The sequence below is a fragment of the Carex rostrata genome, chromosome 20 (assembly GCF_964058835.1).
Source record: "Carex rostrata chromosome 20, lpCarRost1.2, whole genome shotgun sequence".
NCBI lineage: Eukaryota > Viridiplantae > Streptophyta > Magnoliopsida > Poales > Cyperaceae > Carex > Carex rostrata.
Window position 1 is genome coordinate 5,487,504 of NC_135937.1, and position 27,118 is coordinate 5,514,621.

At 36.7% G+C, this 27,118-nt stretch overlaps 3 protein-coding genes, 2 long non-coding RNA genes and 1 pseudogene across 6 annotated transcripts; 3 read left to right on the plus strand and 3 right to left on the minus strand.

Annotated features, from left to right (window-relative positions):
• The first annotated feature begins 2,655 nt into the window (after positions 1-2,655).
• LOC144572460 (transcription factor PCL1-like) lies at positions 2,656-3,925 on the plus strand. The gene has a single exon (XM_078322051.1). The coding sequence runs from the start codon at positions 2,878-2,880 to the stop codon at positions 3,790-3,792; it is 915 nt and encodes a 304-aa protein (XP_078178177.1). The 5' UTR covers positions 2,656-2,877; the 3' UTR covers positions 3,793-3,925.
• A 3,142-nt stretch (positions 3,926-7,067) lies between these two features.
• TOC75-III (translocon at the outer envelope membrane of chloroplasts 75-III) lies at positions 7,068-13,416 on the minus strand. The gene is made up of 9 exons (XM_078322050.1): positions 12,745-13,416; positions 11,740-12,084; positions 10,701-11,040; positions 9,953-10,174; positions 9,768-9,875; positions 9,475-9,666; positions 8,460-8,708; positions 8,118-8,372; positions 7,068-7,618 (listed from the first exon to the last, which is right to left on the minus strand). Exons 1-9 carry the CDS (start codon positions 13,215-13,217, stop codon positions 7,379-7,381), a joined length of 2,424 nt encoding a protein of 807 aa, XP_078178176.1. The 5' UTR covers positions 13,218-13,416; the 3' UTR covers positions 7,068-7,378.
• A 2,984-nt stretch (positions 13,417-16,400) lies between these two features.
• On the minus strand, positions 16,401-27,098 carry LOC144572462 (uncharacterized). The gene is made up of 4 exons (XM_078322052.1): positions 26,749-27,098; positions 26,539-26,626; positions 17,524-17,646; positions 16,401-16,698 (listed from the first exon to the last, which is right to left on the minus strand). The coding sequence occupies exons 1-4, from the start codon at positions 27,000-27,002 to the stop codon at positions 16,630-16,632; spliced, it is 534 nt and encodes a 177-aa protein (XP_078178178.1). The 5' UTR covers positions 27,003-27,098; the 3' UTR covers positions 16,401-16,629.
• Positions 19,709-20,184, minus strand: LOC144572465 (uncharacterized). Its single transcript, XR_013517738.1, has 2 exons — positions 19,907-20,184; positions 19,709-19,876 (listed from the first exon to the last, which is right to left on the minus strand). It is a non-coding gene; the product is annotated as an uncharacterized LOC144572465 (long non-coding RNA).
• LOC144572463 (uncharacterized) lies at positions 19,792-22,770 on the plus strand. Of its 2 annotated transcripts, none has more exons than XR_013517737.1 (2): positions 19,792-19,911; positions 22,256-22,770. It is a non-coding gene; the product is annotated as an uncharacterized LOC144572463 (long non-coding RNA). The 2 variants fall into 2 exon arrangements; XR_013517736.1 differs by lacking the exon at positions 19,792-19,911 and adding an exon at positions 20,571-21,517.
• LOC144572461 (zinc transporter 1 pseudogene) lies at positions 24,300-25,462 on the plus strand (annotated as a pseudogene).
• Positions 27,099-27,118: the final 20 nt, after the last annotated feature.

Genomic DNA, 27,118 nt, shown 5'->3' on the forward strand with positions numbered 1-27,118 from the left:
ATGAGGTATCATGAGGTATAAAAAATATGAGGTATTGGAACCCTCGTTTAGTGCCTCGTATAAAAAATATGAGGTATAAAAATATTATATATACATATATATACATATATTATATTATATATACATATATATATATATTATATTATATATACATATACATATGCATATATTATATTATATTATTTTTTTTTACTGCCGTAAAAATTCCGGCATGAAAAATGTTGATCTGGATTATTTGTAGCAGTCCTTCGAATAAATCAAATTATATAGTATTCCATCTATTTTTTAAAAAACTATATTAAATATTTGTAATACTTAAATACAAAAAATAAATAAATTATAAATAAAAACTGAAAAAAAAAATTTCGGAAAAAAAAAAAAAAAAAAATTTCCTATTTCCGGAAAAAAAATTTCCGGAAGTAGCTACCGTTTCCGGAAAAAAAATTTCCGGAAAGGGTAGATTTCGAAAAACGTTACTGATCCGGTTATTTTTTGAAATTTAATATTAAATTTGGATATTAATAAAAAATTCGGAACTGAGAGTATGGTTTTGAAAAATAAAATAGAGAGAGTGTGTACTCAGAAAATGGGTCTAGTTTTAGTTAATCTTTGATTAATTATAGTTTTTATAATTTTAAATTTAATTAATTTGAGTTTTGAGTATATCTTATATGTATTTAAATTATATTCGACAAATATGTGAGTTATTAGGAGTGAGGCTATGGTACTCCGAAAAGCGCGAATTAGACCGTGTTATTGGATTTATATTTTCATTTTCAAAATTCAAATAGTTAATTTTACCCACTCAACATGATTTCATATGAAAATGTTATTGGAAAGTAAATTTATATTCTTTAAAATATAATTACTATTTTTTAGATAATTAGAAAATAACCTGATTAAAAAATTATGGACCATTTAAAAAGTAGTGATATTCTACCTACTTAAAAATGGTAAAACATTTCTAAAAAAATATATAAAATTGTCTCTTGGTATATGTTAATACGGAGATCTTGTTAAACAACTCACATCGTATTAATTCATAGCACGGATCTATATTAAAATTTAAGATCTAAGGTCAATAATCTAGTTACTACTCTCTTGTGAGTTGTGACTTGTCACTATAGTGACAACTGAATTACTCGTGTTTGGTTCGGTGAGGTTAAAAATTAGTGATTTGAGAATTATTTGGGTATAATTCGGAAATGATTTGGAATTATCCGGATGAGAGATCTCAGTCCGGCAAGAGAGCACAAAAAAAAAAAATGTTCTCAGAAAAATTCGAGAAAAGTTCGCGAATAATTCGTAAAATTCGGAAAAAATAAAAAAATTCTTAAAATTCATGAATTATTCATATTTAATTTGGTCATAGTTTAGTCAACCAAATAATTCGGGGTTTAGTTCGGAATCAGAGAAAAATGAATTATTCGAATTTAATTCGGGTTTAATTTTTGAATTTTGTGACTATGCTGGTCCGTGGAGAACTATCCAGAAGCAAATCAAGCAATACTGGCTTAAAATATCCCTATGAATTAGTGGTGAGTAAATCGCTCATAACTCGTGAGCCGCTCATAACTCGCTCATTATCCGCTCATCTAAACTCACTCATTAACAACTCGCTCATTTATTTAATGAGCGAGCATGAGCATGACCCAACTCGCTCATAACTCGCTCATTAAGAATTTGCCACACCTAATCCCTGCCACATTTAATCCTATGTAATTCTGTATAACATCAACCTTGCCTCATTAAAATTGATAGATAGTGAGCATAGTTTCATATTTAATTATGTGTAATATAATGAGTACAATGTAACATTTAATCCTGTGTAATATACTAATATTCATAGTTTCATATTCATTTTTTTTGTAAATCGGCAGAATCAAAACCTCCGCCAAAAGCCCAAAACAAGTAATAGTCATAACAACTCACTCATTTAAATGAATTATAACAATTTGTTGGATTTTATTACGATGACTTTTAACAAATTTTGTTATGCGTGGACACACTATATAATTTTGTTATGAGTCATAAATCATAACTCGTGAGCCGCTCATAACTCGCTCATTAAAAACTCGCTCATTTACAACTCGCTCATTTATCCGCTCATTTAAACTCGCTCATTAACAACTCGCTCATTTACTTAATGAGCGAGCATGAGCATACCCTAACTCGCTCATGCTCGCTCATTAATCACCCCTACTATGAAGTAATAAAACTACAATACTAACCCTGTAAAAGGGTAAAAGGCTAAAAGCCAAGTCAAGGCATAAAGTGCAAGAGAGAATCAAAAATATCGGTGCCACCGGTCCACGTGGATGTCCCGATATCGCTCTCGTGGCATCCAGATCTTTCCTCTTCTTTTCCCGTGCGCTCCTCCCACCGCTTTTACCTGGCCTACTTTAATGATCTACCCTTTAAGGACCCAGTTGAGCCCGACTAAATTGAAAAGCCAGGTCTAACCAAATTCGTAAAGCAACTGCACTTTTGCCTTTCCTGTTGCACTAAACAAAATATCTTCTTTGAGCTGACCTATCTTAACCAATCGCGTGCACCTCCACCACAATCCTAAATTCAACTATATAAATAAGAATTCTCACTGACTGATGGGTCCACTAAAAGATCTACGTGTAACCAGAATAATAAACCGCTTTGCACTTTTCCCTTTTCCACCACAATAAAGAAATAAATATCTCACATCCCTTCTCTCCCGACCTAAAATATCTAAATCTCGTTCTCCGCCTCTCAAAACCACCGCTACAGTACTCCGGCGAGAACCCTAGTCGCCACACCGTTCTCTCCAACTCAAATCTGAAATTCTGACTCTTCAACCTATCTTCTCAAACTAAAAGGAAAGGAAGAGAAAACTAAAAATTCATGGGAGAAGTGGGAGAGGGAAGTGACTTTGATGGCGAATTTGCCATGATAATGGCAAATCAATCAGATGAAGACGACGACCAATCTGATCGGGTTACTGATTGGGTGATGGACCTACCAACAGCTTCCGAGTTGCCCCCACTGAACCAGTCTCTGGTCCCACCAGAACTCGCCTCGGCCTTTCAAATCCCACCAGAACCTGGTCGCTCAGCGATGGATCTGACCCTGGCCTCCAACAACACCTTCTCCTCTCTCGGGCGAAACTCTCTTCCAATTTCAAATTTTAATTTCAATCCCTTTTCTCCCTTCAATCCATCCGGCCATGCGCCCAACCACACAGCCTCTGCCATGGTGGATGATACTGACTCTACAGGGGGGGCAGATGACCTTGACCAGGATCAGTCAGCACGGACCGTGAAGCGGCCCCGGCTCGTGTGGACCCCTCAACTGCACAAGCGATTCGTTGACGTGGTTTCTCGTCTTGGGTTGAAAAATGCAGTGCCCAAGACCATTATGCAATTGATGAATGTTGAGGGGCTGACTCGCGAAAACGTCGCAAGCCACTTGCAAAAGTACAGGCTGTACGTCAAACGGATGACAGGTCTGTCCAGCGAGGGACCCGCTTCGCCGAGCGACAACAGTTTATTCGCCTCAACACCAGTTCCACAGAGCTTTACCAGGGAATCACCTCAGGTGCCAGTACCGATGTCGTATGCTGGTGTACCAGGCATGTACCAGGTACCGGTTTTCGGCATGGGGCGGAATCATCAAGTAAACGGGCATGGTCACATGGGGATGGGCATGGGCATGGGGATGATGCCCATCACCGGTGGGAGTCACGGGTCGGGTGCATATAGTAACGGATTTGGACCCGGTGCTTCATACCCTCATCATGTAAACCATGGGGATAAATAATGTAATTTTTTTTTTAATTCATATAGTTCAGGGTATGGGTTCTGAGGTCAGGGTGTGTAATAGTCATTAAAAAGATAATAATGACTCTTGTTGTGATCTCTATTCTCAATAAATTAATTTATTTATATTTTAATTGAATATTTTCAAGGCTTCGCACTTCTCTGGCTTTAAAATTTTCTTGTAAGTAATTCTTGGATTAAACAGATTTACACAATAAAGACTTCCTTTTTAAGTTAATCTGATATCTCTAGTGATTCATTCCAGTGGCTAGGAGTGAAATTTTCAATTTAACATGTCACAGTGTCATGAGTATTTGGTACATGGTATGACTGTATAATCAAAGCTCAAAATGTTAGAAACATTGCATGGTAACTGGTAAGCATAGTGACAAATGAATTATTCGGGTTCGGTTCGGCGAGATCAAAAATTTGTGATTCGGGTATAATTCGGGAATGATTCGGAATTGTCCGGATCAGAAATCTCAATCCTGCAAGGGAGCAAAAAAATAATTATTCTTGAAAAAATTCAGGAAAAATTCGTCAATAATTCGTCAATAATTTGTAAAAGTTCGGGAAATATTCGGGTTTAATTCGGTCAAAGTTCGGTCAACCGAATAATTCAGTGTTCGGTTCGGCATCACCCCAAAAAAGAATTAAACGGGTATAATTCGGATATAATTCGGGTATCTTGTCACTATGCTGGTAAGTAACATGTGCGTACCGGTTAAGGTTTGATCCACAAGTAGATCTAACAGCCGTTATGTTTCTTGTTACGACACTAAGAAATAGGTGTGTTCCTGATAGGTGATTTCAGTCAGGCGCTGTTTCAAAAGGACAGAATGCTAATATGCTATTATTAGAAAGTCTAATTATAAACACCTAGATAGAGCAAAAAGCTCTACGCATATTATTTTAATGCAGAGTCATGTCACCATAAATTATTTTATTTGTTGAGCAAGTTGGAGAATAGAAAAGAATATCATCAATAGTGTTGTATTATAAATATAAATGATGATGAGGATAGTAATTAATTATTATTATAATAATATAACAGCAGCAACACCAACATGAATAGATCATAATAATATTGTTTGAATAATGAAATGATACTAGTAATAATTAAATAAACGTAATAAAATAGTGATAACAATAAAAATAAAATAACAACAACGGTGAAAATGAAAATAATAATAATAAATAATAACAACAATGATAATCAAAATTTTAACAATAATATATATATAGTTCCTATTAGAGTGAAAATATTCACTCTAGATGTAAAGAAGAAAAGATACCGGTGGTCATGTTTTACTCCCTCTATATCTTCATTTTGAGGGTAAATATTTGGCAGAATTTTTTATTTATAGAATTAATTAAAGATAATATAGAAAAAATATTTTGATGTCATAGATCTATAAGATCGAAATTCCCAAACAATTCATCTATTTTTCTATATTCCTTTTAATAAATTTCTATAAATGAAAATTTCTGAAGATTTGGACTTTTGGAGTGAGGAATAAAAATGCTCTCTTATCCATCCCTTCCCCTTTGATTTTTTTTTTTCTTTTTGTGGGAAGTAACATTAATTATTTCTATTCCCTTTCCTTGTCTTCCCTTCTGTACCACTTGTAAGCTTAGGATTAGAAGCGATGGGGCCCACAATATATTGATTTGTACCAAACAAATATTTAAAACGAAAAAATTTGACTACAGGAACACTTCTACATCTCATTGCCTCTTTCGTGAAGGCATTTCTGATTTTGTCATAAAACAAGAAGAATTTAGGTAAAACTTCAAAAAGAGATCAACAAAATAGATTTGCCACCAAATTTTGGTTCTCAATTCCGGTAAAAAAAAAAAAAAAAAAGCAAGAATATTTTGCATACGGCAAAAGACTGAATACGTATATATCGGGCCCATATTATTTGATATTTCATGCCGCACTTGGATTTCTACACTTGAAAAGTAAAAAAAAAAGTTGGAATATTATATTCATGATAAGAGGAATCTGATACTAATAATAATTGGTGAAAATGAGGATAAGTTTCTAATTTATGTATAAATAAATAAATTTAAATATAAATTTATAAAATATTCGACTCATTTCAGTGACCATAAGAAGAGAGCATTAAAATTGCCAGGTTTTGATAAATCTCTTGATACATATAAAAATAAAGTCATAATGATATAACATTTGTGTAAGCATGATTTATAAAATGTATAATATATCTCGTTAATTAGTTTTATTATTCGAAATTTAATTTATTAACACTTATGTGATTAATGCACCACCAAAGTTGTTTGATACTTTCTCCTCGTTCTTTTTTTTTATATCAAAGGACTACATCCAGCATCTTTTAGATATTATTCTGAAAAATTGAATTTTCATCTTTTCCTAGATAAATGAGGACTCATGCCATTGCACTAAGCTTGTGGTTCAACTCTCTCCACATTCGCAATATACCTAGATTAAATTTAATAAATAAATATTTGATAGAGATCTTCATTAAAAAAAAAATTATAAAGGGGTCAATTACCCTAAATGAATCTTGAAATTATGTATTTTTCCTCTAAATTCCTCTAATATCTTGAAATTACGCTGTACAATTAAATTAAATTAAATTCCTCTAAAATCTTGAAATTATGTATTTACATAGCGGATAGCACCCTTATCAGTATGTTTTACAATTAAATTAAATTAAAGGAGCATTATATATGATATCCTATTATGTACAATTAATTCCATAATTTGAGAGCTCACAGAACTCAGGTACCAGACTCATGTAGGAAATATCCAAGCCTAGGAAGCAAAGGGTTTCATGTAGGAAATATCCAAGCCTAGGAAGCAAAGGGTTTCATAAGCAGCTGACCAAACTCAAGGGACACAATTGGTACTCGCAAATTGCACATGAGCTAGATCCTAGTTTGTTCCAATTCACAGACACAGTACGAGATAGCTAAGGGATGTAATTGATTCACTTTGTAGAGCACTATTTCTCTGATGAAACACAATGTTTGTTTGTTTTTAACTAGCATGTCTAGGAGTTACGTGAGGATCAGGGTTTGTAAAATGCTCTTGATTTCAATATCAATGCCTACGTGCTTTCAATCAAAAAAAAAATTATATACAATCTATGACTGTCCATTAAAAACAACTAGATTCCAGATTCGAGCTGATTATACTCAGAAAAAAAATTCAGATCATGTTTCTCAGTTTTGAGCTGACAAAATTTTATTGTATTTTATATGGCAAATACAAAAAAACAAAAACAAAAATGACGAAAACAGTGAATCTACATTCAAGAATTGCATCTGAGTCCCACACGAGGTGTTTAACCAACATTATTGCATGCGAGACCATATCATTCTTCGCAACACGAAACAAGCAACAAACACTTATACCAAACAACAAAAGAAAAGGTAGAGGAAACAAAAAGACAAAAAAGAAAATAATGCTGCAACTAAACTAAACCTTCTCTTAACAACAATCAATCTATATAGTGAGCGCCTCTCTACACTAAACAAAAACAAACTCTGATAAAATCAGGCACGAGATCAACTCTCCCTCCTCTCCCACAAGTCATCCTTCAAAATCTCTCTCCAAAACGGAAAAATACAGCCCCCGTACCGGCATTGTGGTCAACTGCATACTCAGCCCTGACCAATCCAAGCTTGACACCCGCCCCATAGGATGACCCCTGACCCGCCCGACGGAAGAATTGGGTCGGGTTTCCTTTTACATCTTTTGAGCTGCCCAAGTCATTTCCATGCTCAGCAAATAGATACATATGAGTGTTTCTTACAGGGATCCTCAACTCAGCCGCGACCTAAATTTAGTTCAATCACAAAATGTTCACTGTTTATACTATCAAAAAAGAACTAGTGTGAGGCTACAGTACTATGATAGTGCATAATGGTCCGTACTATGGATAAATATCTCCATTTTCAAAGTCCAAACAATCAATCTGAACCGTTCAACATGATCTCCGTACTTGAATGTACTTTTAGATCAAATTTTACATCTTTTAGAATTTTTACTTTATATACGTAGAAAATCACATGGTCTAAAAATTCTAGACCATTCAAAAGTAGTGATTTTCTACCTATCTAAAAAAATAGTAAGATAATTCTAAGAAATGTAAAATTTAGTCTGCGAGTATATTTTAATATGGTGATCGTGTTAAACTGTTCAGATCGACTATTTGGACTTTGAAAACGAAAGCATTAATCCGCAGTAAGGACCAATCTGCATGATACATAGTACCATAGCCTCACTAGAAGAACTATTCAAGTTAAAGATCAGCCTCGAGCCAATTAAAATTTTACCTCAAGGATGTTGCGACAAGCACCCAACTCGCCCATGTTGTATCCTCTGACAGAGTAGGGCCCACCAAGAGTAAATGCATCATAGCTCGGGAGGTCACCAACACAACCGCCATAATGGCTATGAAGGACAAGAACGGGCGGTGGGGATTTACCGGGCCCCTCTTGCACCTCCTTCAACTGGATGAATTTCGTCACAGTCAACTGGTGCCGGTTGAAGAACGGGAAGTTGCTTCCTATCCCTAGCCCTTGGTCCAGCTGTTCATAAAAACACATCACAGCAAAAATAAAACCCTTTGTTCTTAAACTAAGTAATAAAAAAGACAAATTAAATTGTAAAGGTACCTGGAAGACATTCCTGTCACCCACAACAGCACCATTAATAAAGCGTGTGTTGTCACGGGTTATATTGGCCTGAAGAAAGCCCACCCTGTCTACACCAGTTCCACTTAGAGTAGTGGGCGGTCCGTCCATGCTGAGGCCACCAGTAGGGAGGGCCCGCGCACCATGGGTGCAGATGGTGCTTGTCTCATCTCGTGTCGTTATCTCCTCCAGCACCAGCCCCCATGTGAACTTGCTCTGTTTAGTGAAACTCTATATATGCATAGAATAGCAAAAGCTTATCATTACTAAAGTCTGAAACCCATTGCATTTATAGAAGGGAAGGAATAGAACTACAGACCTAGCATAACTGGTAAGGGTACAAGTAAAGACCATTTCTAACATGTTACCCTATAGGGTAATTAGTAAAAATAAAATTACAAATATAGAGATATATATTTATGAGGGTTCAAATGCCTTATGTATTTCAGGCCTCATCATGCCTCAGATCTTAAATCTCTGTTTTCAAAGCCCAAAGAGCCGATCCGAACCACTCAACATGATCTATGCATTAAAATGTGCTTGGAGACCAAATTTTATATTTTTTGAAATATTTTTACTATTTTTTTTATAGGTACAAAATCATTGTTTCTGGATGGCATGAAGAGGCATGAAAGACATGAAAGACATGAGGCATTTGAGCCCTCTATATTTATATTGAGATGATACATGATATGATAAAGTTTTGTACTTTACCAAATTTCCATAACACAAATTAACTGTATTCATTATTCATTTTCTTCTTTTACTTGCTTTAAAAAATATTTTACCGAAAGCACACATCAGGATGTCAATAGCACATTTTATCCATTTACCAGACATGTACCATATTCAAAAAGAGGGGTAAGGGTAAGATTTTATTTCCTTAGCTTATTGGGTACAGGAATGAAATTTTTTTTTTTTTCTTAGCTTTGAAAATGCTTCCACCCGACCCATATTGTACCTGTTGACATCCCTAGAACAAGGGAAGGACATGTACCTCAGTAATGTTGGCTTTGAAACCGACACGGTCAATCCAAATAGGAGGGACCTCGTCAGACCCGGGCCCACCAGTGAAGACAGGACTGAGCTTGCGGCTGTTGAAGCAACTGGTACGGAAGGTGCGATTTTTCGGGTTTAGTACTCCATCAATGTATGGGTGCACGTACTCCAGCTTGAATGAAAGATCATCCTATATATACAGCAGAAATGGGCCCACAAAATAAGCTAAAGAGAAGATCACCAAGGGCCACCATAAATAGAAGTTACAAAAACAAAAATTAAATTTAATACCTGAGGATTGAGTAGATTGCTAGATGTAACTGAGCCAACAACTGATCTATTCAACCCTTTAATGTTCCTATGTTCAAATGATACAGTCCCACCAGGTTGTATCGATGCCTATAAAAAAAACTAATTATCAAATACCATACATCAAGACCTTCATACGATGCCAAAAACAGAGTTAGAGATCTTACAAGTGTTGGTCTGCCCTGACGACCTGGCACAATACTCCACTCTGTGCTGACCTCAGCTGATTTTTGATCCAATTCTTTAAGCTTTATTTCGACTATTATCCCTCCCTCACTCTTCTCATCAGGTTTTGGGTTGACCTCTATGTTAGAAAACAGTCCAAGAGAGTTTATATTCCTAAGCGCTTGCTTTCCTGCCTCAATGTTGAACACATGTCCTTGCAAGAGCTGCAATGCGAAAAAAATATGAAACCAAGGGAAATTACAAAAATTATGAAATTAATGAGCAAATTCGTAGAGCAACCCAGCACAATAATAGCTTCCTTAATATCTGCCTCATATCAAAGAGAGCTTACACTGATAAGTACAAAGCCAATGGTCCAAATCAATGAATTTAAACCTCTACACTAAACCCCATAAATTGCCATTTCTTTAGAAAATTTTGCTCGTATCTGCCTCATAGCATAGATGTTATTTTTATTGTTTCCCTTGCATGCTAATCCAAAACTTCAGTAACAGACGAATAACTCATTATTTTCTCATAAAAATTTGGTACTTCTGAAAATATCATGTGCTCCAGTGGTTCCCAGAAAAAAAAAATTTGGCTGGTTGAAAAGCAAGGATCTCTTCCTTCTCTTCGGGATCAAGAATCAATTGCAATTGGTGTATTGATATTATAATGCATGCCACAGCAGAACAAAGTACACCAGAGTAACAACATATAGAGAGAGAAACAGTAAAATATGAAGCAAACCTGATCAGGTATCTCACGATAGATGATGGGTAATTTTGTGTTGCCTTCACAAACATTACCTAGCTTATCAAGAAACTGGATGTCCAATTTTGTAATATCACCCTCCACCACCTCACACACCACGTTCTTAGTGTTGAGGTTGCCGAAATTAACCACCTGGGCACATGCATACCCCTCATCATGGTACCACCTTTGAACCCGGTCCCGGATCTTTTGTAACATCCTTGCACTCACGGGCCCCGCATCGCGTAGCATGTCTACAATTTCATTCTGCACTGGCTCTGGCAATAGACATGACCTCGCTTTGTTCATCCTCACCCTGTACTTCCTCTCCTGCTCCCTATTTTTTCATTGGTTTTACGATCTTCTTAAAGATTACAGAAACCCCCTTAAAATTTACTTTTTATCTATAAGGTTTTTGCAAGGAATATACCCATAGTCCACAGATTCTTCAGTGTTAGGAAAAGGAAGAATGAATTCATATCACCCGAGTTAGCTCAAATTTTGAGTTTAGATCTGGACCGTTAGATCTACTTTAGAACGAATATTAAAGGGTGCATTCCACCTCGGACCGGATTGGCCCTGATTCTGATCGAACGGTCTGGATCTAAACATAAAATTTTAGTTACTTCAAAGGATCCAGACTCAGGAAGAATGGCTAATCGCCTAATCTTCATCAATAAAGACAACCGTACATAACAAGACTCCAGATTAGGATGACCAAAAGTATCAATAAGATAACTTTCATATATTCCTTTGTTTTATTTCCTTTTATTCCATATCAACCATACACTCCCAAATAACATAGCCACTTTGCACTGCCTCATTAGTAATAAAAAGAAAAAATTAGTCACAATTTGCAGAAGAAAAATACAAATTCGAGAGGCAAATAGAATATTCCTTAGCATGCTGCTTTATCATAAATGGAACATTTTCAGGAAACGTAAAATACAAAAATCTCCCTTGGATTTTGCAAAGCAAACAAACAAACCATAGATGCATTTCACCAATATAAGAAGTTCGATCATGCAAATCTAACCTGTAATATGATATCTTCTCTCGGTCGGTCATATCAGTGTCCATTTCATCGGGCTGCTGTTGGGCCATGAGCCCGACGTTTATGCACCTAAACTGGTCGGCTGACATCCATATGCTCTCCGAGAAAATAACTTTAGCAGCGAGCGTGCCATCAGGTTTTGTTTTGCATTGTAGATCAACCTTCTCAAACATGCCACATGTGGCTAGGGTTTCTACCTCCTGTTGGAGTTGGGCCTTGGTGTAGATTCCACCAGCCCGCAGAGATACCATCTCAAAGAAGGAGTCTCCTGTGCTGGTTTGTTTGCCGCGCCGACGATCATAATACTCAATTTCTGACAGCTTGTACCTGTCATATAATTGGTCAACTAGAGACTGCTTTTTGCATAACAAAAGTACAATATGATATAATTAGTCTTATCCTAGCTGTACAGTACCATAGACATAGTTCTTATAGGTCATGTTTGGTTGTGGAGTAAAGTTAATGAGGATTAAATTGCTTACTCCATCTTACTCCTCATCTTTTACACCTTGTTTGGTAGTTTAAATCATGGCTTAAATTAATCCGTCTATAGGAGTAAAATGTTGGGAAATGAACTTCTATAGTTTAAATCATGGCTTAAATTAATCCATCTATGGGAGTAAAATGTTGGGAAATGAACTTCTACCTATGATGGTTTAGCCCTACATGTAAAGTAAGTGTGGAGTAAGTTAATATGCCTGGAGAGGTGCAGTAACTTACTCCAGATTAACTCACCTCTTACTCGATCTTACTCCTCGTTTGACGGCTTAAGTGTGGAGTAAGGAGTTCACTCCACAACCAAACAGAGCCATGAACAAACAATACATTACAGAGAAAATCAATTTGATAACGCTTCAAACGGCTTCCTATCAGTACATTGCCTACATACTTCCATGGAACAATATGTAACAATTAATGGATCCAAACAATCTTATTTTGCAAGTAATATGCAGGTAAGTAAATTAGATTAAAGTAAAACAAAATTACCGTTTAAGGCTGCTGAGTTTATTGAGAGAAATAATCACATCAACTGGGAGGTTATGGGGGTCCCACTCTTTGCCCGCAGTTTCATCCTTCGCATTGGCTGGATGTATAGAGAATGTATTCGACAAGAATTTTCCAAAGTCACCTCCACCGAATCCCCACCCTCCACCTCCGAAACCCCCACCACCAGCTCCTCCCAATCCGCCACCGCCAGAGAGAAGGAAGTAGGCACCCGGAACAGCAGCTGCGGCAACCGCGATGGCTAGGGTTTTGGCTTTGTTGCGGGCTACTTCCCTTGAATTGGGGTTGGGGTTTGGATTGGAATTGACTTCGAGAGGGGTGGTTCGTTTGGGGTTTACAGGACCTAGAGCAGAGGAGGAGACTACATGGCGGCGGCTCCGGCGAGGTGGTGGAGGGGAGGATAATCCAGTGATCTGTGCGCCGATGAGTTGCTTTTGATTAATGGCGAAGGCCATTGATTGCGCGGAGGGAGGGAGGGGGGATATAGTGTGAGAAATTAGAAAATAGAAGGCTTTGAATGAGAGAGAGAGAGAGAGAGAGAGAGAGAGAGAGGGGATATAGAACTCTCTTCCCTATCCCAATTCTCCAGAGTCGGGAACAAATTTTTTAGGGTTTTAAAATCGGATCGGGTTGGAGGTTTTAGACTATGTACCCGGTTCACAAAGCACTTTTAGAAAAACGTCCGAAACGGATCCCCTGTTGGAGCTTTTATTGGTGGGTTAAATCATTATTATTATTATTATTATTATTATTATTATTATTATTATTATTATTATTATTATTTTTCCAACGATTAGTGCTTGATAGTGTTGATCAAACGGTCCGGTCCTGTCCAAACCCATTTTTTTTTTTTTTTCATGCATAAGAAAGGTTTGCGCCAAGGGGACCCTCTCTCTCCCATGTTATTCGATCTTGCAGCAGATGCTCTACATAAAATGATTATGGTGATTAACAATTCGGTACAGTCAACAATTTCCAGAAAATTATCAGAAGCAATAATTGTTCATCAATATGCGGATGATACTGTCTTTGTTTCCAGCACGGACACCACCACTTTAGTGTCTCTCAAGGTAATTTTGAGACTCTTCACGGCTGTTTCTGGACTTGCTATTAATTATGATAAGAGTACATGGATCCCAATTAACATATGCCCAACCCAAATACCTATTATTTCAGCCATATTGGGCTGTTCTCAGTCAGATTTTCCATTGATTTACTTAGGGTTGCCCCTGACTCTGACACAGCCGAATAAGGCACTGTTTCTTCCTTTAATTGAAAAAGTAGAGGCACGATTGGAGGGTTGGAAAGGCATATTTATTTCGAGAGGGGGTCGACTTTTGTTGATGAATTCGGTTTTGAGTTCGATCCCTCTTTATTTCATGGCTGCTTTCTTAATACCTATGTGGGTAATAAACAGATTAGACAAAAATTCGCAGAAAGTTTTTATGGGGCCATTCAGATACAAGGAAAGGTATTTCACTTCTCAATTGGACTGAAGTATGTCTTCCTAAACAAAATGGGGGTATGGGAGGGACTAATTTAGTCTTCAGAAATTATTCTCTCCTTCTGAGATGGTGGTGGCGTTTATACCGATTTCCCAATTCTTTATGGGCGCAAACTGCGCGCTCAATTAGTTCAATTACAGGTAGGCAACAAACACACCAGGTTTGGAGGATTAAGGGTTCTTTCTTCTGGAACCAACTACTAAAAATTAGGCCTTTGTTTGATTGGAGCACTAGTTGGAAGGTGGCATCGGGCAGTGCCATTTCGTATTGGTTCGACTCATGGAATTACCCAATTATGTCTTCATTATTTGCTCCTTTGGCCTCAAATCGAACTTGGTCTTTAGAGAAGGCGGCACAACATGGACTCCCCCACAACAATGCCTTACAGGGAGCAGCAGCCGATCAACTGATATGGAGATGGAATTCAAATCAAGAATATTCAGCTTAATCGATATATCAGTTGACAAAACAAGGTGGCACTTTAGTTTCACGTGGCAGCTCAAAATCCCGCCTTCTGTACGAGTCTTTGTATTCCTATGTCTAAAAGGTAAGATTCTAACTCATGAGGTGTTGAATAAAAGGGGGTTCCAATGTGAATTGAGGTGTGAAACATGTCAGATATGCCCACTTGAAACGGCGATGCACATCTTCTTTGAGTGCAGTTACGCCATGGAGTTTTGGAGGCGACTAGGATGGCTGTTGGGGTATGATATTTTTAAGAAGGGACCAACGGTGCAAGACACAGTAGTAAGATCCTGGCTTATGTGTAAGGGCCGGGTCTCAAGGAAAAAATGGGGTGTCCTTTTCTTCTCGGCAGTTTGGATACTGTGGAAGGAACGCAACAACAAAATTTTCAGAGATAGCATAGCGGATCCTGGATGGGCGGCTGAGAAGGCTATGAGGGAAGCAGTGTTGTGGCTATGATATTGCTGACTATGTTGTTTCTTATAGTTGTTGTAATTTTATTGTTTGGATTTTAGATACTCACTGATAGCTGCTATCAGTTTTTCAAAAAAAAAACCCAGCCAGTTCACGGGTTGGCATAGTCCGAGTTTGGTGGGTCTAGTTTGTAATGGTTGGTCCGAACTCGTGCTAAGGTTTATGGTTTAGACCCACACGGTTTGATCCAGTCCGGTCCGTTCGGGTTTGACCGGTTCATTTTTTTTATCAATTGTTTAAAAAACTGGCAGTTTGGGTTCGATTCGGTTTGGGTTTTGGTACGGTTTATCAAGGTTTAGGCACAGGTTAATACGTTTTAGGCACGGTCCAATCTGAGTTATCAAAAGTTATCATGGTTTAAGCACGGGTTATCACGGTTTGGTCCGGATTATCACGGGTTTAATCATGTTTATCACGGTTTAGGCACGGTCCGGTTCGGATTTAGTCCGATTAAGGTCTAGTCCGATCCAGTCCTCGGGTTTAGAACCTCCCAGGTTCGTCCGAGTCTAGTGGAGAAAACCCATCAAAAACCGTGCTAAGATCCTCTTTATCCTCGATCCGGATCGGTCCAGATTTTGATCACGGTCTGGATTGGTACGGATCGATTTCATGGGTGTTCCGGTCCGGTGCACCAGGCGGTTCATTTCAAAACACTAGCGCTTGATAGGCAAACACTGGACACAGCCAGTCTGGACACAACTGGACAACGCCATGCTGCTTCTCCAACGGAATGCAACAGATAGCTGGTAAATATTCCCTGCGATATTCTCTCTCACAGCTCACTCTGGTTAATCGCCCTTGTAAACCATAGTCAGGTTAAATTTCAAGTATGACTCTGATTAAATTACAAGTATGAGACTTCTCCATAAATACACTTGTACATGTAACAAATCAATCAAGCAATGAATATTCGAATCAAAACAATCATCTCTTTAGTTCAGTTTCAGTGCTAGATAATCCTTCAACATCAACCATATTATTAGATTGCTTAACTATTTATATCCTCAGTTTAAGTAGGCCCAATTCATTAAAATTATACCTAAGGATAGAAGATTAAGCAAAAATGTACTTATCTTAGCGTTTAAATTACTAACAGGATGCCACCACTTAAGCACCAGAGTTATATAATCAAACCTCACAAGTGAGACTGTGTAAAAAAAAAATTTACTGGCAGGGGCAGCTTGATGCTATGAATGGCAAAATCAAAATGCTAATTTCTTTTGATATATTTGATGATCATTTCAAACATAGGAGAAATCCCCTTTAATAATATACATCTGATTTGATTCCAAGAGGATATTCCTTTCTTTGCTGCAAAAAAAAAAAAAAAAACGAAGAAGAAGAAGAAGATGAAAATTTGACAAGTTTGTATTAATTACATTCAGATCTTTGGCATTCTTCACCAATTGGTTGATTCTGCTGTCTACAGAGGGATATCGAGGCCTTTCCCAACTTCTACACCAATAACCTGTAGTATACCTTTATGCAATATCTGTATTAATCAAAAGAATCATATAAGTGTGTCAGTTATTCATCACGTTAACAGATTAAAAAAAAAAATCGCTAACAGAGAGTGAGGCTAGCTATGGAAATATGCATATTACGCCACGACCCGTGCTATGCACTCATACCTCTATTTTCAAAATCCAAACAGTCGATCTAAACCATTTAAACGTGATCTTCATATAAAAATGTACTTTAAGACCAAATTTTACATTTTTTATTATTTTGTTATTTTTTTAGAAAAAAATTAGAAAATCACTTGATTTGAAAATTTTGGACCATTCAAAAGTAGTTGGTTTTCTAATAAAAAAAAGTAAAATTTTGTCTGCAAGTACATTTTCATATGGAGATCATGTTTAACAAATATTGCATGAATACGGGTATTGTATTGGATACGATACCGATACAGTGATACGGCAATTTTCAAAGCGAAATGGATACGCAGATATGGGTATCAATACGGCGATACGATACATGACCATGTATGAAGTATCGGGGTACCATAGTGTTTAACTATTCATATCAATTGTTTAAACTTTTAAAATAGAGATATGAATTCATAACACAGGTACATTTAATTGCATATTAGCCTAACTCAACAAAAAATACATTCATCCTGATATTACTTGTACTTGCTGGTACATTTGGTTGTATACAAGATTAATTTGATGATTTTGCAACATTGAAAATTTGGAAGCCCTTAGGCTGAATAGACCTAATTCAGGTAAATATGAAATGGAACTCAATTTTCTAGGCTTACTTTGATTTTTTAAACAAGAAAACGAAAAATAAAGTAAAGGATATGTGTATGTACCAGTTCAACAATGAAAGTGCCGATGAGACCGATCATGCAAGCCCTCGAGTTCCAAATCTCAGCAGTGTTGGTGAAACCAAGGAACGGCTCTGTCAGCTTCGGCTCCACTTTTGGCATCTTTAACTACATCAGAACTTATGATTAAAAATGTTTACTACCATTAATGCATCTCTAACTCCCTCACGTTACCGTACTGAGTACAATTGAATCGGACGGTCCAAACTTGTTCTTTTTAACTTGGCACAAATCTCAAAGCACAAATAGTACTGCCCCTGCGCCATCCCAGGCAAGCACCACCTGAGAGTAAATCCGGGCCGTCCGTTTTAATTGTGTTGAGTCAGGTAACTGGGAGGATACAGATCTATTTCATGTTGCAGCCTGGATAAATATCGAATTCAACAAAACAGTGGTTTTTTGGTGAATTTTTTTTTGGGGGGAATTTCACGTATACCCCTCAAAAACTTCAAAATTACGTATTTCCCCCTCTAAAGTTTGAAATTACGTATTTCTCCCTCTAAACTTCAAAAACTCACAAATTTACCCATTTTATTGTCTTTTATATTAAAACTCATTCTAAAATCTTAAAATACCCATTTTACCCTTTATTAAAAGCATATAAAGCCCATCAAACTCAAATTTAAATCTAAAGGGTTCCTCTACCGTTTGATCCGTGTGCATCGCATTAAGATATGTGCATATTGCTTCAATTCCGTGTTGATATAGCATGCACGGATCTTAAAGCAATATTGATTGGTGCGCATCGCATTAAGATCTGTGCACGTCACATCAATATACGTGCGTGTTTGCATCAAGATTCGTGCTGATCTTGCGCACGCATATTTAAAAGCAGTTTGGACGGTAGAAAATTTTTTCAGATTCAATTTTGAGTTTGATGGGCTTTATATGCTTTTAATAAAAGGGTAAAATAGGTATTTTATAAATTTAGAATGAGTTTTAATATAAAAGACAATAAAGTGGGTAAATTTGTGAGTATTTGAAGTTTAGAGGGGGAAATATGTAATTTCAAATTTTAGAGGGGGAAATATGTAATTTTAAAGTTTTTGAGGGGTATACGTGAAATTCCCCCTTTTTTTTGTGAGGGTGTATTTAAAAATTTCGAGAACCTCCTCTTGCTTTTTTTGGCTAGCGGCAATGTTATCAGAACCGGACCGGACATTAACTCGGTAAAGCTTCGGATCACCGGTTTACTGGTCAGACCGGTGGGTCAATCGGTTGAACCGTTGGTTTTTTAAAATTGTTGAGCTTGATATTAAATTATTATCTCTTACCTTACTTTTTAAAATTGTTAATATATTACGTGCATAAAGCTTAATTTTAACAAAATTCATTACATAAATAATCCAAATGATACTATTTATATTTTTTATCAATTTAAATTAGTGTACACCGGTGTTTTTTTTATATAATTTACTATATAAATCATTAGAACAACTTTTTTTTAATTTTTTATATTGATTGGCACACACTAGTATGTCAATTTCATATCTGATCTTGTCAGCATAATATTTAAATCCAATACTATATTCATACAATTCAATTTTAAATACAACACAATAACATAAACTTAAAATCAAATAGAAACTCTAATATAGTTAAATTGTAAATATTATTTTACAAAAAAAATTAAACGTTACATGTTAAAAATAAACATTTGAGAAAGTACACTATTTTTTTTGCAATTAATAAGAAACTCATACTTAATATGAAAATAAGATTTTATTTTTGTTGTATATATATATTATGAAAATTAATTATTTACTCATCCATCCACCACGATAGATTTGCTATTAAAGTTTTAAAAGGATAAATTAATGGACTCACTTTTCTCAGAGTCTAATTGGGCCTTATGAGATATCTTGCTTGACCTTAAAGTCATGGGTCCCACAACTCATATTCCCCTTCTTCTTTTCCCCGTTTCTCCTTCTTCTTTCTGATTCTGATCTCCGTTCTTCCACTAATACCACTCTAAATCTGAAAATTTAAATAAATCTGTACTAAACCGGGTTCGTACTCGAAATGGTTCAACGGTTTTTTAGTAAAATCGGCTGATTTAACCGGTTTTGATCGGTCCAATAGCATAAGCGGTTCTTCAACCAAACCGGACTAGTGACCGGTTCCGGTTTTTTCCGGTTAAACCACCGGTCCGGTCCGGTTCTGATAACACTGGCTAGCGGGGTTGATTCCGAGGGGAGAGTCAAGAGGAGGTGCAAAACACAACGGACCCATACTCGACTGTGCGAGAAAGGAGGAATACGGTCGAGAGATGTGATGAATCAGATTCAAGCTCTTAAAAAGGCGGAGAAGTTATTTCTGCTTCGCCATTAGTCTGATACTCCAGCAATGAGCTTGTGTGACAGTTGACTCAAGGTTTGTAGACTCTAATCCTCTTTGTTAATTGAAACTAGAATCTTGATAAGGAATTGACAGTCGACTTGGTTTATAGTTATTTTCATCTTGAATTGACTTTTTGATTTTTCGATTTGGTTTCTGATTTTTGTTTTCGGCTGGTTTGGACTTGTATTTGATTGCATATGGTTACAAAAAAGAAATAACTTCTTGCATTTTCCTTATTTTTAAATTTTGATATTTTTTTTTCAATACCAAATATAGCAAATAGTTAAATGATTGGGAAAAAAAAAAGCGTACTCCTGCTGGAACCTTCGCTGCTTGAACTCTCAAAGACCCTCTTTTTCCCAGCGATAAACCTTTCTTTCTGATACTTCCAGAAATGGTTTCAAGCCTGAGAAATGATGAATTGATGCTCGAAATTGCTGCCATCTCTCTCTCTCTCTCTCTCCTGGTGTGGGTGGAGTGTGTGCGTGTGTGAGTTTCACTGGTAACTACTGGTTCTTTCTGTATCTTATCCGTGATAGTAACCCCAGCTTCCAATGGAACATTTCGCTTGGTCCCATTTTCTGTGATTGGTCCAAATAAGAGACACGTTGCTTCACAATGTCTTTAACACGTTGTATGGGCCATATTGGGCCTGTGCTAATAAAATTGTTTTTGTCCATCCGTCTCTGATAAGCCGCTGCTCCAAAACTTTTGGACTTCTTAAGAATTTTTTTGTTAAAAAAAATTGATCTTTCATTGATTACTAGTACATTAAATAGTCAAAATCGATATTGCAGAGCAGCCGAAATTTTTATTTCTACCGTATTCGCAAAAAAATATACCAAAATACTCTCTGAGAGCATCTACAGCGGCTTTCATTTTCACTTGCAAAGCTGACGTGTCATTTCAAGTCCGCAGAGGCAACGATGCAGAGACAATTTCAGAAATGAAAGCTTTCAGGATTTGCAAGCTTGCAAATCACTTGCAAAGCGCTGAAAATTCCCGTTCGCTCGCTGAAAATCCCGTTCGCGCGCACTCAACGAAGAGAGAGAGAGAGGATGGCGGATGACATATTCGCGGGCTTGCCTCCGCCATCGGCGCCGGAGTGCCGGAGGTCAGATTCCCCTGCTCCGGTGTCAGGTCCAGCTCTCCCACTCAATAGCGCTCTCAAGCGGAGCAAACCCTCCTCTCGCGCTACTGGTCGCTGCCATACGCTACTTCGAGCTGCCATTCGTGAGGAAAAGTTCCTCTCCCCTTCTTCCCTTTTCCGTCCCCGTTCCTCCTCCATCGTTGTTCTATCACCATTTTCGCCAATGGATTCCTCCGTACCGACATTGGCTACTGTGATTTCACTGGGTCTCGGTCTCAGAAAACGAAAACTTAGATGTCTTCTACAATAAATTTGTCAAGTCACGGGTTGAAGGTGTTCGGGTATAGTGTACAGAGCTCTAAAGGATATACTGGAAGATGGGGCTCATGAGCAGGGAGATTCTGATGAGACCAGCTTCAAGCTCGGCATTTTTGTCAGAGTTGCTGTTTTGGAGATCTACAGTGAAGAAATCTATGATCTTCTATCAGCTAACTTGAATGGTGCTGGTGCTGTGCTGATAATAATGTATTCAACGGAAATTCACAGGGGGTAATTCGTTTGTATCTTCTTCTTTTTTTACAGTCTCACTTTTTCAGACACTAGAATTGGAACTAGAAGTTTTTTACAGATACTGGTACCAAAAATATGGTACAGACGCTTCCTTAGTTATATTTAGAAAACTACTTGAATAATATTACTGTATAAAGCAACATATACAATTTTTACAGTCTCAATTCTAGTAACAAACACAGAACAACTGAGCAATTTTGAATAATTTCAGGTCCGGCTTGAAATTATAGGGAAGAAGGCTAGTAACTTTATTTTTTTTTTCTATTTTTAGAAGTCTATAATGAGTACAAGGATACCAATTTCAATCTGGTACACAACATCTTCTTCATGTTAGCACTTAGAATTACCAATTAAATGTGACGGACCAAGGGCTTGATAGCAACAAAGTTCACTGAACAAATAAAATTATAATACTGGATGAGAAGTTGCCAGAAGGAGAAATTACTCTGCCACCAAATTATATATCTCCGAGGCATCTACTTAACAAGCTGTTACTTATTCGTCAAGCTGTTACTTTTTGACATAATGTATCTTTTCGGAGACCATGCGTGTTTGACACACAACAAGCTGTTACTTATTCGTCAGTGTAATTTTGATACTTTTTCAATGTGTTTCCATTCTCCCCTTTTGTTGCTATATTTTAACATATTTAATTGCTACATGATTCATTTTTGGATGATAAGTCAAAAATACTGATGATTCTGTGTGCGAGCCCAGGCCCACGTGAGATGCACAAGAGGATCGTGACCAGGTGCTTCTCAGCACGATTTTTTTGAGGCAGAGGACTCCTCGGAAGAGGTGGATAAGTAGTGGAGGAAGAAAGAAAAGATGAAACAGTACCAGTGCAGTTAGCCGAGGAGGATAGACAGACCCGAATCGAGACCATATTCCGCCTATGTGGTAATTACCGGGAGTTGGCAAAGAAAGATGATAACAAGGGTCAGATTCAGACATATGGAGATGAGAAATAGTGAGTACCGATCACTGGTACCAGAGTCAGAGAGACTCTGGTACGGTGTCAATGTCTTGTTTGTAGTTTGTTTTTGTAATGGATATTTCTCTGCTAGATCGTAATTGTACTGGTAGTACAGCATGAGCTTGATTTGTACTTTTTAGTATAGTATGAGTGAAATATGTTAGGGATCTCCTTGTAGTACAGGACGAGGGGTTTTATGTATTTTGAATTTATATAAATAAAAAAATTGATAAAAACTTTGCTAACGTGGCATAAATGCAATTGAAATGCAATTGCATGGATGTAGCGAATTTGAAATTATGTTTGAAGTTAATTTCATTTGAAAGTTATTTTTTATTTGCAATTGCATCTCAATTGCATCTCAATTGAAATGCTCTGAGAATACGAATTTTTATTTGCAATTGCATCTTAAACTTTGCTAACCATTTTTTTTTTCTTTTTGACACAGAGAACAAGAATAGTTGCTTTTATCGCAAGCTCATGAGAAGACGTAAATTCCTTTTATCATTTGAAAGAAATAATTGAATTGGAAAATAAGTGGGTCATAATCACTTTTATCCTTGATAGTTGCTTTTGTTCCGGCCTCATCCGTTTTTGTTTTTTAGTGATACAGAGAACAATCCCATCACAAAAATAGTTTTTATTTTCTCATATGTAAACAAAAATTGGGGTCGCTTTGGAGACTCCTAGACTGGACCGCATGGTTAATTTGCAGTTCCGGGTCTTTGGAGCCGCTAAATGGTTTAGCGGCTTGGGTGAATTTCGAATTCTGATTAAACTGGTTTATTGTTTTTGTGAATATAATAGAAATAAAAATTTCGGACAGAGTAGCAAGTCCTTCGCTAAATAAATTATTGCCCTTCTTTTAGTATTTTCTTATAATTAAGATGTATTTCTTTTCTTTACATACTGATATTCCAAAGGCACAATCATTAGTTTAAGAAATTAAATTTGAATAGCTGAAATTAGGTAAATAGGTGTAGTTTGGCTGGGCGAACGTGAGGTAGAACAGGAAATCTCAAGTGATTTACCAACTGAGCCTACTCCACGAGTAATGGATTAGAAGAATGAACACACAAGAAAGGACAATTAAATTGGGAATTACTTATATTTAATAAGTAAATAATATCTATTGGATTAGAAGAATGAACACACAGGAGTTATCAAGGCCAACTTTTTTCAATTATATAGTTATAATATCTATTGATTTCATCATAAATAGATTGTACATGGAGAGTGATAAGAGATAATACCAAACAAACAACAATATGTGTAGGACTTACAGCCTCCCAAAAGTCAAAGCTTTACTACATAAGAACAAGCAAGATCCCTCATAAAACAAGTAAATTTAATATATTATTTTAAATCTATCTCAATTAATAGGATGCCTTAGATTTGTATCTAATGGTGCTTATAGTTGTAATGGTGTAATGAATAACTAGAAATGTATTTCTGAAAGCTAATATTACTGGTACATTTTTTACTGTTTCCATCTATATGTTTTAATTAGGGTGTTGAGAGACAGAGAAACTATTTTTAGACTGAGGTAAAATAAATTAATGCATCCTCACTAAATTAGTACTAATATGTGTCTTAATACTTACATTTTTGCAAATGTAAGTATTTTTTTTCTTTCTTTTATGAACTGTTGCAAGGAAAAAAAACCTTGGGACTACTTTTCTCTGGCACCATATAGCTCCTCTCCTGAATACAAAGCAAACGCAATTTTCAAAGCATAGAACCTATATGTGTAGTGCACTCAAAATGTATACAATAACTGGCATGCTAGATCATTTTATATGTCCATAAACAAATAATAAGAGTTAGATTTCCATCTGATCCTAATAGCAAGGTCTAGCTCAGCCATGGCAAAGCATAGTTGTAACTTGTAATAATTTGACTGCATGGTTCTATAAATGATGTTGCATGTTTGGCTAATTTCCCATTTATATATCACAAATGCGATCCCCCCTGACTGAGAACTAAACCCATTTATCAAAGAATAAAGAGTTTAGTAGTCAATAATGCATGTACATGTACTACATTCTTGCATTTATATATAACCCATTGTAGTAGAGAACCAACGAATCGTGTAAACCAATACCTTCCTATCTCTAGCAACTGTTATTTCAAATTAGAGCCATGAAGCCCCTCTTCATTATTATTTTATTATCCATGTTAATTTGCCGATCAACCGGCCAAGGAGGAGTCAACAATGGTGAAGAGGCACAACCAAATTTGAGAACAAAAGAACTAATCGATGTCAAAGTTTATTGCTTTTTTATCCTGCTTGTATTCACTTTTGCCGGAGGCATTTCACTGTATTTCTGTCGATGGAATGAGAGCTTCTTGCTTTTGGGCACCAGTTTGCGGGGGACATTTTTTTTTCTGCACGTCTCTCATGCACTTTCTAGGTGATTCAATGTCGACTTTCTGTGAGTTGACTGCCAAAACTTACCCTTTCTCTTTCAGGCTTGCATCGGCCGGATACTTGTTGATTATGCTTAGTGACAGCATTATCATTTTGGTGACAATGAGGAGCAAGAGAGAGAATGGTAACAGGGTGAATGTAGGTGTGGCAAGGCCCTCAAAGGTGGACAAGGACTTAGAGACTCACCCGGTTTTAGTGGGAACAACAAAACTCGAGGACACGATTTTGCTAATTTTTGCATTGTGCTTCCACTCAGTGTTTGAAGGGATAGCCATCGGTGTTTCAGGTTAGCTTTTAATCCTTTTTTGAGGGAGGTTAGGGTACTATACATATTGTATATTGGTCCGTACTATGGATCAATATTTTTTTTTAAAGTCCAAAGAGTCAATTTGAACCGTTAAACATGATCTTCAAATGAAAATATACTTGCAAACTATATTATACATTTTTTAGAATTTTTTTACTTTTTTTGAATAGGTAGAAAACTACTAGTTTTGAATGGTCTAAAATTTTCAGATCGACGGTTTGGGATTTGAAAATTAATATATTGATCCATAGTACTAACCAATGCGCGCTATGCATAGTATCATAACCTCACTCTACTTTTTTTTTTTTTAGATATTATGTCCTTCAGGGAAAAAGAAAAGGTATTTGTGTGTCTATGCCTCTATGGACATATTAAAGTATTTTCGTAGCCAAAAAAACAAGAAACTCTCAAATGAAAGAAGTTTTGGGGGTCATGGAAGTTGTCATGATTTGTGTGTCATGGAAGTTTTGGATAGCAATTGATGCTACTACAGAAGGCCACGTGGCGTACTGGATATACGCTATTTCAATGGGCATTGCCACTGGTGTGTTTATTAATGTGGCATTTAACCATCTTACACTCAAAGGGTTTAAACCTCAAACCCAAATTATCTTGATGCACCATTTTTTAGGTTCTTTGCTGTACTTGTCGGAGGGATGGGCATGGCAGTGGTCATGATTTGGGATTGAGTTGTACGTACTTTATACATTTTTTTTATGGACTTAGTGAATTTGTTTTGGTTTGGTTTAATTTACCGGAGATACTATGGTTTATCTTTATCTTTTTTGTGTTTATTTCGGGTAAGAAGGGTCTCAATACCTTGTGTACCAATTCAGTACTCGTGATAAAAAAAATAAGAAAATTCACATGAAGTGCTTGCGAATGTAAAAGCTTCTATATTTCTGAGAAGTATAACGGGGTATAAATTATGGAATCAAAAAATATAGTTGTAAATATGCTGGTAAATAAAATGCAGAGAGGCTGGTATGGACATCATTGTTCTCTGGTGTATGCATGTAGAATGTAGAGTGATTTGAGTTGAGCTTTGGTATAGACAGCTTGAAAAGAAAGTTGACGCAACACAAATTTACACAAAATTATGAAAATATTAGAGAGAACCCTCTTATAATATTGAAGTACAGAAAACCTCGCCTCTTATACTTTTCTTCATTAATAAATGGACCTCTGATGTTAACAGTAAAAAAGAAAACCCTTTTGTCATATGAACATATTATTTATTTGTCAATCTGGCCAAGCTTGCCGAGGCCGTTGCAATTAGCACAAACTATTTGAGCTTGATCCTTCCTTGCAGCATTCGCTCGAAGTGCAGAACCCGATTTTCTGACAAATCCAGCTCCATCACACACTGGGCATCTGAAGTACCATCGAACAAAACAAATAATTCAGAAATCAGTGGCTTCTAATGTCACTTTTAACTAATTGCAGTTGAGATGAACAGTGGCAAGTTGAGGGTAGGGGAAAAACCGGGTACTTACGTGTCCTTTCGTGAGAACAAGATAGGGAATGCGGTACCAACTAAGGCCACAGCAATTGCACCTGCGATGAGGTATGTTGTTCCATCGGCTGAGACGTCACCTACAGCCGACACAGCCACTAGCCTGGATTGTGGTTTCTTGCCTTGAATAGGGAAAGCAGCTAAAGACGGCTTTTGTTGATTCTTACATGCAGTTGCTGGTGCACACGGTACAAGAATTGATGAAGACGATACAGAAGAAGAGGTGAATGCCATTGGAAATTTGGAACGATGTTTTTTTGTTGTTGTTGTATCTCTCTTTCTTCTCTTCACATATGTAAGATAGTCAGGCTTGATAGTTTTGTATAAGGAGTTTATTTGTGGACTGAAAC

Bases quoted from the DNA above. Each gene is read 5' to 3' on its own strand.
- TOC75-III (XM_078322050.1), bottom strand. From the start codon at position 13,217: ATGGCCTTCGCCATTAATCAAAAGCAACTCATCGGCGCACAGATCACT. The intron at 8,709-9,474 runs GTACATGTCCTT...ATGCATATATAG, and splicing joins TCAAAGCCAACATTACTGAG to AGTTTCACTAAACAGAGCAA. The intron at 7,619-8,117 runs GTAAAATTTTAA...AACTAAATTTAG, and splicing joins CTTGTCGCAACATCCTTGAG to GTCGCGGCTGAGTTGAGGAT.
- LOC144572462 (XM_078322052.1), bottom strand. From the start codon at position 27,002: ATGGCATTCACCTCTTCTTCTGTATCGTCTTCATCAATTCTTGTACCG. The intron at 17,647-26,538 runs GTTTGTGCTAAT...GTTCTGATGTAG, and splicing joins GGAAGGATCAAGCTCAAATA to TTAAAGATGCCAAAAGTGGA. The intron at 16,699-17,523 runs GTACATACACAT...TGATTAATACAG, and splicing joins GCACTTTCATTGTTGAACTG to ATATTGCATAAAGGTATACT.
- LOC144572460 (XM_078322051.1), top strand. From the start codon at position 2,878: ATGGGAGAAGTGGGAGAGGGAAGTGACTTTGATGGCGAATTTGCCATG.